Source organism: Ctenocephalides felis, unplaced genomic scaffold, assembly GCF_003426905.1.
Source record: "Ctenocephalides felis isolate EL2017-DRISC unplaced genomic scaffold, ASM342690v1 CF-g0.4_SCAFFOLD_01604, whole genome shotgun sequence".
Classification (NCBI taxonomy): domain Eukaryota; kingdom Metazoa; phylum Arthropoda; class Insecta; order Siphonaptera; family Pulicidae; genus Ctenocephalides; species Ctenocephalides felis.
This window is the reverse complement of record NW_020537758.1, coordinates 50901693-50913056: the sequence shown is the minus strand read 5'-3', so window position 1 is coordinate 50913056 and position 11364 is coordinate 50901693. Positions and strand designations below refer to the sequence as shown.

Genomic DNA, 11364 nt, shown 5'->3' with positions numbered 1-11364 from the left:
AAACTTACATATATATAAAGATTCGTCATATCTGCATTCCGTAAACGACGTATTGCAATGATTCAATGTATATGTATAATTCAATTTAAATAAATTAAAAAAAAAACAATTTAAATAAATTAAAAAAAAATTCAATTTAAATTAAAAAAAAATTCAATTTAAATAAATTAAAAAAAATTAAATATCTTTTGGCACTACAAATTTTTAGAGGTAGTTCAAACATTTAAAATGAACGAGTTTTTAAAAATATAATCACATAGCAAGTTGATTACTATATTTTACTGTACATTTTTAATGACAATATTCTCATCAAACTGAAAATAAATTAAACCACCGTATCAATTTTTTTGGTTTTATTATAAATTTAAATTGTATAATACATCACAATTTAGTTATATGTATAATTGATGTAATATATTTAGTACGTGCTAAACTATGCACTGTAAATAGCAATTGATGAAGTAGAGAAATTGGCAAGGAGTGCTGCTAAACTGTTTGAATCTACATAATTACGATTATAAAAAAATTAAATTTTGTTTTAATATTTATTTACAACAAATGTTTTAACAATAACAAATATATTATTCAGATGGTCATAATTTCATAACATGTTGCAAACACACGAGAGTTCATAGCAATAAATTTTCCAAAGAAAATGCTAAAATCACATTTCATAATTTTAATTTAAATATTAAATCAAAATACATTGAAATACATTGTCAAAACTAAGTGATATATTAGCATAAATATTTTACAAGATAGGTTATATGCCCATGAGAAAATGAATAGATCTTTGGTGAATGCATTGATGATACAAAATGAATTAAATTAAAGAATTGTCTGCAATAAACAGTTCTAATACTGCTTAAATGTAAGGAATGAAATAGTGATGAACTTAAAGGCAAATTTAATCTACTTCTTCAATTGTGGGTCCAGCCCCTCCTGCTCCAGGTGCTCCACCAGGTGCTGCACCGCCGGCTCCTGGGAATCCTGGCATACCTCCGGGCATTCCTCCTGGCATACCACCTGAGCCTTGGTACAATTTTGTGATAATTGGATTGCAGACTGCTTCTAATTCTTTTTGTTTGTGTTCGTATTCTTCCTTGTCAGCCAATTGGTTAGCATCCAACCATTTAATAACATCATTGCATTTGTCCATAATTACAGTCTTATCGGTTTCGGCAAGTTTATCCTTCAATTTTTCATCTTCCATGGTGGATTTCATGTTGAAGCAGTAAGATTCTAACGAGTTCTTAGCAGCAATTGTAGACTTTTGTTTCTCATCTTCATTTCTGTATTTCTCAGCATCGTTAACCATCCTTTCAATGTCTTCCTTGCTAAGACGACCTTTGTCATTTGTAATGGTGATTTTATTTTCCTTGTTGGTTGATTTTTCAATTGCTGTGACATTAAGAATACCGTTAGCATCAATATCGAAAGTTACCTCAATTTGTGGGACACCACGAGGTGCAGGTGGAATGCCAGTCAACTCGAATTTTCCTAAGATATTATTGTCCTTTGTCATAGCTCTTTCACCTTCAAATACTTGAATCAATACACCTGGTTGGTTATCAGAGTAGGTAGTGAAGGTTTGAGTTTGTTTTGTTGGAATTGTAGTGTTACGCTTGATCAAAGCAGTCATAACACCACCGGCAGTTTCAATACCCAATGACAAAGGTGTGACATCCAAAAGTAATAAATCTTGTACTTCTTCAGACTTGTCTCCGTGCAAAATAGCTGCCTGTACAGCAGCACCATAAGCAACGGCTTCATCAGGGTTGATGGATTTGTTCAATTCCTTGCCATTGAAGAAATCTTGTAGCAATTTCTGTACTTTAGGAATGCGAGTTGATCCACCAACCAATACAATATCATGTACATTAGATTTGTCCATCTTAGCATCTCTCAAAGACTTCTCAACAGGCTCCATGGTTGATCTGAATAAATCGGCATTCAATTCTTCAAATCGGGCACGAGTGATTGATGTATAGAAATCAATACCCTCGAACAAAGAATCAATTTCAATGGTAGCTTGGGTTGAAGAAGACAAAGTTCTCTTGGCTCTTTCACAAGATGTCCTCAAACGACGGAGAGCACGCTTGTTGGAGGTAAGATCTTTCTTGTATTTGCGTTTGAATTCTTGTACGAAGTGGTTAACCATGCGGTTATCAAAATCTTCACCACCCAAGTGAGTATCACCAGCAGTAGATTTGACTTCAAAAATACCATCTTCAATGGTTAAGATGGACACATCAAAAGTACCACCACCCAAATCAAAAATAAGGACATTTCTTTCGCCTACACCCTTCTTGTCTAAACCATAAGCAATAGCAGCAGCAGTGGGCTCATTGATTATCCTCAACACATTTAGACCGGAGATAGTTCCCGAATCCTTGGTGGCTTGACGTTGTGAGTCATTGAAGTAGGCAGGTACAGTAACGACAGCATTGGTCACAGTTTTGCCTAAGTAAGCTTCAGCGGTTTCCTTCATTTTAGTCAACACCATGGAACTGACTTCTTCAGGGAAGAAGGTTTTGGATTCTCCTTTGTACGATACTCTAATTTTTGGTTTACCTCCATCGCTGACAACCTCGAAGGGCCAATGTTTCATATCAGCTTGGACTGTTTGGTCCTCGAATTTACGCCCAATAAGACGTTTGGCATCTAAAAAAGAAAGTGATAATTAAATATGGAAAAAATTGGCAAAATTCGAATAGATTTAAAGGGTATTTCTTTAACAAATTTCAGATTAAATTTACAATCATTTACAATTCAGAAACTCTAGTCTGACAATAAAAAGGTATCATCATATACAAGTAATGCAAAATAAAAATTTAATTATGGTAGAATACTTACCAAAAATTGTGTTATTGGGGTTCATGGCCACTTGATTCTTGGCGGCGTCTCCGATGAGACGCTCTGTATCGGTAAACGCGACATATGAAGGAGTAGTCCTGTTTCCTTGGTCATTTGCAATAATTTCTACTTTTCCGTGTTGGAAAACACCCACGCAGGAGTACGTAGTACCCAAATCTATACCAACTGCTGGTGCTTTAGCCATCTGAAAAAGATTAACAAACGTTAAATACTCAAAAAAAATATGCATTTATCGATTTCAACAAACAATTTAATGCTTCAGATTTAAATTATCATTCACGAGTTAATATCAGAAACTCTAGTCTGTAAATGAATCATCATATTTCGATATGCGCCTTCCAGAATATTCGGCGCGACCACGTGTGTAATGCGGGCAAACCGCCGAATCAAAATGCACCGAAATTCGTTAAAAACAGTAATTAACACAATGGAATAAGTTAATTAATAACCCGTAATGCTATTAGATTAATAGAAAATCAAATTATAAAAAATCACCATTTCCTCACACACGAAAAACACATGAAAATAAGTAAAATTGCCGGTATATAACAATTAAAACATATTTAAACAGATTTCGACATATTTTATAATGAATTACTTAATTTAAACACTCACCTTAAATTTTTATATATTGCAGACAAAACTTGAAGTTATTCTTACTATCTTTAGCACTGATGACAAAATGAATCGATACAATGGCGGGTCAACTATTCTTATATATATATGAACGAGGCTATGAGAAACTTCGAGAACATTCTGAGATCCAACCAATCACAGCGCAGTATTCGACTTCATACTCTCTAACCAGTGTTATTTCGTATTAACAAATATTTTTATAATTTTTGCTTTTTGTTAACTTTATATAAAAATATAGTAATATAATTTTTAATTTTACGTCGCAAAAGCATAAAAATGTATTTGTTTTATTAAAATTCAGTTAAATAAAATTTTTCTATATCGAATATTCTAGGTATCAAAAATGCCGCTCAGCAGTGTTGAATGGCGCGTTTTTTAAATTTATCTTATTGTAAATGTTTTGGGAATGAACTATTTCAAATACATAATAAAACGTTATTAAAGTTTTTATAAAAATACCGTACACAATGTTTTACATAATTTGAAATTCAATGTGTCAAACGTTTTTGATATTTTGATAATGAACTAATTCAAATTAATAAATTTATCTCTATCGTTTACTTATCTATAAAATAAGAACTAGAATATATTTTATCATCAATTATTATCTAACTATCAATGTATAAAATATTTTTTTATTATAATGCAAATAATTTTATTAAATTTTTAAATTATTTATTTGGTATTTGCATCTAAATAGAGAAAATAAAAAATAATTAGATTTGAATCTATCTATATATTATATGGATGATATATTTGCAATATTTTATCATTTTTAAATTTATTTAAGTAATGCTTAGACAAATTATATTGCTTGTTAATTATATGATTATTATATTATTAATTATTTCAAACTACCTTACAACCATAGATAAACAAGTATAAATGCTCTTATCTTAATAGTTAAGATATTTTCAATTATGATTTGGTCTAAAATATATATATATAAATTTGTAGGAAAAACTAATTAAACATTTGATTATAGTATTTTTGTAACTACATACACAAATAAAAATCACACACTAGATATGGTTCTTTATATTGCATACATCTTGTATTTAATAAAAACAATTGTATAAAATCTAAAAATTTCGCTATATTTCAATAATATATTGACAAATTTAATAAATATTCACAATATTGTCATTACAATATTCATGATAAAAATGCTTTTGTACATTTTTAAAATACATTTTTGTTATGCTTTTGTGAAGTATGATTGGTAGACCATTCCGAGGGAAGTAGTGGCAAATAGAGTAAAACAACTCCACCATGTTGCAAAACCAAATAGACCACGAAAAACATCTTCATTAAAAACCTGAAAATAAAAAATTGGTTTACCAAAAATTCCAAATCATTTTGTAGTGATGCAATAATTAAAAATATTATAACATAAAATTTAAAATTGCAATATGATGTTTTTTTATAATAAGCACAAATATCTTATTTGCTTATTTGTTATAAATTTGTTTTAAAAAGAATTAGAAATATGAAACAACAATTTGTAATATTTTTAATTAAACTAAGAATATTTTTCAACCTCATGTTACTTTGCAGTCTGAAAATTTAAAATATATATTGAAGAATAGTGTTAAGAACTAATATATAAATTTCTGTATAATTGCATATACTTTCATTTAACACTTGAAATATTCATAAGTATTGCTTTTAAAAGGTAAAAGTAAGTGAAAAAATCAACTAACTAATTTTAAATTTCCTAAAGCAAATTGAAACTGCTGAGCTGATTCCAAGATAGAAGCTTCTTGTGTTTCTTGTACTTTTGGCACATGACTAGATAATGGACATTCTTCTGTAATATTTGTGCTATTAGTTAGGGCTGACCAACTAAGACCACCGAGAGTTTTATACATAAAGGTAAAATATAAGCAGATCAATATAGGAGCCACATATTGCACGCTAACTACACACAGGTAGTAGAAAACTGCTGCCACCTGCAATGAAGTAAGTATATAATTGATAGGTTTAATTATTTCTCTTATATAAAAACAGAATATACATTATATTAATTAGTTTTAAGTAAAACAAAGAAGTAAATGTATACATATATTTATATATCAAACTTAGAATATATTTATTATTCATTGCTACCTTTTTCTGTAACTCTTATTTGTAATCCTTCCAGCCTCTTTTTTCTGTTCTTCTAACCGATAGTATGCCATATTTAGGTAAGTTTGTAAATACATTGGCATTAGGATTAAACGCAAGATAACAACAGCAACTATTGCAACCAGGCGGATAGTTTCGAAAGCACTTTCAGTTAACCTAAATTATATAAGTGTATATGTAATAAATGCATATAAACTAAGTACTTTGCATCAAACAAAAAAATTAAATTTATTTAACTAACATTCATTGAACTTCATGACATTCATATATTGTCTGTATTAAAAAAAGTTTAATAAGTAAAAATTAAGCTAATTCGTTAAGCATGATATTCTTAGTTACTTCTTAATGCAATAGCAATGATCTATTCAATGTGCATTTACAATCTATTACATGATTATTAATGAGTCTTTTAAGAATGGTATATTAAAATAAACATTTTTAGAATTATTTTTGACTCACAATGGTTGATTCATTCCAGAAAAAATCCTTACAGTAAGATAGTCTCTACTAACAGGCTTAATCCATAAAATCACCAAAACAAAAGGTAATGCAAAACTCAAGTTTAGTAATAGTTGCAGGATCCTGTTATCCTTGTAATATCTGTAAAAAAAAATATATATAAGGTTTAAAGTTACGGTTATTGTGAAAGCAATATAAATATTTAAATTTTATTGCATATTACTTTAAACAGTCCCAATGCATTCGAGCCATACGCATTCCAGGGAAAGTAAAAAGGGCTCCAAGAAGTCCACACCAGAGTGCCAAAAAGAATTTTATAATTAATTTTGATGCTGGACCACTAAAATTAATATAAAATTAGAAATCATAATATGATGTGCATAATATTTAAATCATATATTACCTAGAATTTAATTCTTGACTATTCAAAAATATAGCAGCATTTTCATTAAAACTTGAATATGCTTTTTCTAGGCCTAATTCTAAATTATTTTCATCTATAATTAGAATGATCATCGCAATAAGCAAATAAGAGAGACCAGTTACAATACAAGTTGATCTTTCTCCAATAGATTCTGGACTTTTGAAGTACTGCATTGTTAGTGATATAAGTAATTTTCTAAATTATGTAATGTAAGAAACATACACATTTAATAATAAATTGTGATATCAACAGTAATTATATATAGGTGAAAAAGCAGTGAAAACAGTAGATTTTACACATGCTCAAACTATAAAAAAAAAATCATGTCTGTTTATAGTTTTTCATTTTATATTTCCTGTTTTAACACTTAACTGATTATATTCAATTATTGTTTTCAATTTTTGTTAGAGTTTATAATTAAAATATTTATGTTATATTTTTGTCATTGTGTCTGATATATTTCAAATTATTTGCTGATATTAATTAAGAACATCACAAAATTAATAAATATCTATTTTATTTTTATTTTTTAATTGCATGGAAGCCTAAAATTTCCTTTAAGCCTGCAATTGATCTGATTTTGTGTATATATTTCAATTCAAAAGGATACAAGCTAAATCCAAGCATCAATATGCACCATAACATGCTTAAATTCATCTCATCTACCAGGGGGATATAATAATGATAAACCTTTAAAAAAAATTAACATACACTAAAAAATATTAAAAGTAATTAAATTAATGTATAGTTTACCTCAGTAATTGAATAAACAATTGAGCTATACAAAGCAAAATCAACTAGCCATTGATATTCATTATAAAACCTTAAATGAATAATATCTAAATCTGAAACTTTAGCTGTTTCTAAAGTTATATCCAAATTTCTAGGTATATGAAAAGTTTCAGATTTTTTGTCAGTCTCTGTAAAGTGATTTTTAGCATTTTTTCTTGATTTCGGTTTTTCCTTCGAGATGCCTGTAACCAGATTCATAACATTTGTTCTTAGTTATAAATCAATGATAAATAATTTTAGCACCTGCTAATATTTTTAATTCTGAATCTGTTGGATAGAGATAACGTGTGAGTCCTGTGGAACATAATAACCATCTAGCAAAAGAAAAATGAGGTCCTAATTTCTGAATTAGGCTGGCCATAACAAGAGTTATGACCAATTGAGCACCAAGAACAGCCTATAATTAACATCCAAGATTAAATATAGAAATATAACCTAAATAATTTCATTCATTCATACCATTATTGCTTAGGATCACAAATAACATTTAACAATCATTATAAATCAACTTTTAACCATAATTAAATTTAACATGTTATTGATGGCTGCATGATTTATAATATAAACATTATGATATGATTTATTGTTATTAAAATTATCAGAATTTCATGATTGACAGTTCACTTTTGTCAAGGCAAGGCAGTGAGTCTGATCGGAATGAAGTTGGCCATAGTTTCCTTGGGAATACTTTTTCAGGTGTGCCAACATAAGCATTTATTATGGATCGAGGCATGGACTATGAAATTCTTATCCATTTCTTGTCTAATAATAAAATACCTTTATGAAAATAAAAATAATTTTTAGTTTTATATAGACTGTTTAAATTTAATCAGTTTTTACAAATTGCTAAAGTTTTCAGCGTTTTTCAAATATATTACATAAATAATCAAATTAAACAATAATCAGTTGTTTGGTGTTCAACGAAAGCAAATTATAATCAAATATGAACTGTATTTTTATTCGGTTTACTGACTAATTCAACTTTGCATTCACGAAATTCTAATTCTCAAATTATTCATTGTTAACAAACGTATGTGAACGCTCAAAATATTTAGTTCACAAATACTTATGAACGAAATGTATGTGTGAGTTTAAACGGTTGTTTAAAATACATTTAGAGATAAGTTAAGAAACACAAAATGAGTACAAATTTAAATATATTATTCCAAATACCCTTTTAAAAAAAAAACGCAAATAGGTTTTGCAAACTATGCTAATGCAAATTGATTTATTGAAAAGGTGTCTTGAAATGTATCAACAAATACAAAATGCATACTGAATTCTTTGTGAATTACAGACAATGCCTGAAAACAATTATTATTATTACAACTAAAAATGTCGATTGTGATCATTGATACTGGTTATTTAAATTGTATAGGTTAGAATTTAAATTGTATAGTATAGAAAGTTTTTATCCATAATGTTTTTACTATATCTATTTATCTTTTTGAAATATTGCACATCGTTCAGAAGATTTGACAGTTCGTATCGTCCGTATGTTGGTGTGTAAATTGTGGGTTGACGTTTGGGCTGTTTGAGTTAAAAGTAATAATAAAAACATGTCAAAAGTAAAGAAAGTTTTAGATGAAGCCAAAGAAATCCAAAATCCTGAATTGGATTTGGTCGAGAAAGGCATTTCCAGTTTTGATGACATGCCAGGCTTAAGTAAATATTTTGTCTTACCATATAAGGAGATTAGAAGTATAAAGTAACATTGGGCGTTACCTTGATAATATTTGATTAACATTATAAATGAATGTTTCTCGTGAATGAAAATTTCTGACTAAAAATGGATTATACGTACTTGGTGTTGATTTTTATTTTACATTTCAGTGGATATGTTAAATATCACCAGACTCTCTCTAAGCCACAACAAGATATCAGGTAAAATTGAAAATTTCATGACACAATGAGTTTATGTAAAAGAAATTATAATTGACATCTCAATTGTAATTGTAAACAAGCTTTTATATTCATGTAGTGTGAACCAAACAAGTTGACATTTTATTTTGTAAAATCCTTTTGATCGTATAAAAATATTTCCAAATAAAATATTGTTTCTTTATCACTTCTCAGTTGTATAATACATATATTCTTCCACTTTAGTTGTTCCTGCCTCAATTGCAAACCTCTCAAACTTGGAAATACTTAATTTCTCCAATAACCACATTGAAGAACTGCCATTATCATTATCATCCATGCCCAAATTACGAATATTGAATGTATCTATTAATCGCCTGAGTACACTGCCACGAGGATTTGGAGCATTTCCAGTGTTGGAAGTTTTAGATTTAACATATAATAATCTAAAAGAGGACACATTGCCTGGAAACTTTTTTATGATGGGTAATACATGAATGTTTTTAAAAGTATGTGATATGCTTACGTGATAACAATTATTTCTAATTATTGAATATGGACTTACTAAAAATTCTTACTAAAATTATTCATATTACGTACTTATTACACTTACCTTTATTTCTTCCCGAGGTATTAAGTTATCATTATCCTTATACCATAATTATTTCAGAAACATTGAGGGCTCTCTATCTGGGCGATAACGACTTTGTGCATTTTCCCAAAGAAGTGGGACAATTGAAAAATTTACAAATAGTAAGTATTTGATATAAAAACATTGCTGGTTGCCATAAATAGGTGTTGAACTGATGTCTCATTTAACTTTACTCCAGCTTGGTTTGCGAGAGAACGACCTTGTTGACATTCCTAAAGAAATTGGTGAATTATCGCGACTACGAGAACTTCATTTGCAAGCCAATAGATTGACCGTACTGCCACCTGAAATTGGTAAAGATTTTATAATCAAATAATACTATACATACTGAGTACTAATAAAAGACAGTGTATGATATAATTTAATACATTATAGGTAATTTGGATATGTTGAGCAATAAAGCCATACTTAAATTAGAAGGAAACGCTTGGAAAACGCCAATTGCTGAGCAATTGGTATTGGGATTGAGTCACTTAATGGAATATTTACGATCAGAAACATATCGCATGTAAGATTATATTACCTTTCTCTTACTTTTAACTACTTACTTAAGTGTAATCTCTTGTAATCACTTCATTTTAATATTTTCAAAATAATTTCAGATTATACAACAGGCATTTGGCAGCCAATGAACCACCGCCACCTTTAGATGTGGACAAAAGCAAAAAGGCATCAAGAGCTCGTTGAATATTAATATTTATTGCATATTAACAGTGCTTTACTTAAAATGTGCCTTGCTTTAAAATATAATTGAAGTGCTTTAATATTATTAATGACAACTCTAAACTTACGTAATTGGATTCCTATATAATATCCACAATGAAAACTTAACTAAACTTATAAATTTTATTTATTAATTTGTTGTAAGTATGTATACACTAAATAGTTAATTTTATATACAAAGAATTGCCAACATATATTAAATAAAAAAATATTTAGCTGTTATTAATGTTATAATTTATTCAAATATTTCTATGTATATGTATAAACATGATAAAGATATGAAAGTCAATACATATAATTTTTCAAGTGACTCAATTTTTTATATTCTATGTTTTTTTAAATCTGGATTTATTAAATTGTTGAATTTCTTTCCATAAATTGGTCTATAAACATCAGGATGTTCTAACCACATAAGGGTGTTGCAATTTTTATTTAAATATTTTAATTATTCATAAATATTTTTGGAATCCCACTCATAAAATGTAAGTTGAAAGTTGTCAATTCAAGTTGGCATCCATACAATTTTCCCTTCTTACCTTATATTTCATAAAAAGTGCTTTACTAAAATGTGCCTTGCTTTAAAATATAATTGAAGTGCTTTAATATTATTAATGACAACTCTAAACTTACGTAATTGGATTCCTATATAATATCCACAATGAAAACTTAACTAAACTTATAAATTTTATTTATTAATTTGTTGTAAGTATGTATACACTAAATAGTTAATTTTATATACAAAGAATTGCCAACATATATTAAATAAAAAATATTTAGCTGTTATTAATGTTCTAATTTATTCAAATATTTCTAT

General features: G+C 28.3%; 3 protein-coding genes across 3 annotated transcripts; 1 reads left to right on the top strand and 2 right to left on the bottom strand.

The window, feature by feature from the left end:
- Positions 1 to 712: 712 nt before the first annotated feature.
- On the bottom strand, positions 713 to 3644 carry LOC113372627 (heat shock 70 kDa protein cognate 4-like). Its single transcript, XM_026612986.1, has 3 exons — positions 3493 to 3644; positions 2857 to 3061; positions 713 to 2664 (listed from the first exon to the last, which is right to left on the bottom strand). Exons 2-3 carry the CDS (start codon positions 3059 to 3061, stop codon positions 908 to 910), a joined length of 1962 nt encoding a protein of 653 aa, XP_026468771.1. The 5' UTR covers positions 3493 to 3644; the 3' UTR covers positions 713 to 907.
- A 1010-nt stretch (positions 3645 to 4654) lies between these two features.
- On the bottom strand, positions 4655 to 7938 carry LOC113372658 (transmembrane protein 161B). The gene is made up of 10 exons (XM_026613013.1): positions 7775 to 7938; positions 7559 to 7712; positions 7277 to 7497; positions 7134 to 7213; positions 6503 to 6718; positions 6323 to 6439; positions 6100 to 6240; positions 5624 to 5796; positions 5217 to 5467; positions 4655 to 4831 (listed from the first exon to the last, which is right to left on the bottom strand). Exons 1-10 carry the CDS (start codon positions 7775 to 7777, stop codon positions 4712 to 4714), a joined length of 1476 nt encoding a protein of 491 aa, XP_026468798.1. The 5' UTR covers positions 7778 to 7938; the 3' UTR covers positions 4655 to 4711.
- An 864-nt stretch (positions 7939 to 8802) lies between these two features.
- On the top strand, positions 8803 to 10719 carry LOC113372617 (ras suppressor protein 1). The gene is made up of 7 exons (XM_026612976.1): positions 8803 to 8980; positions 9149 to 9199; positions 9422 to 9661; positions 9846 to 9928; positions 10006 to 10120; positions 10203 to 10335; positions 10430 to 10719. The coding sequence occupies exons 1-7, from the start codon at positions 8875 to 8877 to the stop codon at positions 10512 to 10514; spliced, it is 813 nt and encodes a 270-aa protein (XP_026468761.1). The 5' UTR covers positions 8803 to 8874; the 3' UTR covers positions 10515 to 10719.
- Positions 10720 to 11364: the final 645 nt, after the last annotated feature.

Excerpts from the sequence above, each read along its gene's own strand:
- LOC113372627 (XM_026612986.1), bottom strand. The coding sequence starts at position 3,061 with ATGGCTAAAGCACCAGCAGTTGGTATAGATTTGGGTACTACGTACTCC. Across the intron at positions 2,665-2,856 it reads CCCCAATAACACAATTTTTG|ATGCCAAACGTCTTATTGGG; the intron begins GTAAGTATTCTA and ends TTTCTTTTTTAG.
- LOC113372658 (XM_026613013.1), bottom strand. Across the intron at positions 7,498-7,558 it reads AGAATTAAAAATATTAGCAG|GCATCTCGAAGGAAAAACCG; the intron begins GTGCTAAAATTA and ends ATCTGGTTACAG. Across the intron at positions 4,832-5,216 it reads CTTTAGGAAATTTAAAATTA|GTTTTTAATGAAGATGTTTT; the intron begins GTTAGTTGATTT and ends TTTTATTTTCAG.
- LOC113372617 (XM_026612976.1), top strand. The coding sequence starts at position 8,875 with ATGTCAAAAGTAAAGAAAGTTTTAGATGAAGCCAAAGAAATCCAAAAT. Across the intron at positions 9,200-9,421 it reads AAGCCACAACAAGATATCAG|TTGTTCCTGCCTCAATTGCA; the intron begins GTAAAATTGAAA and ends CTTCCACTTTAG. Across the intron at positions 10,336-10,429 it reads CGATCAGAAACATATCGCAT|ATTATACAACAGGCATTTGG; the intron begins GTAAGATTATAT and ends AAATAATTTCAG.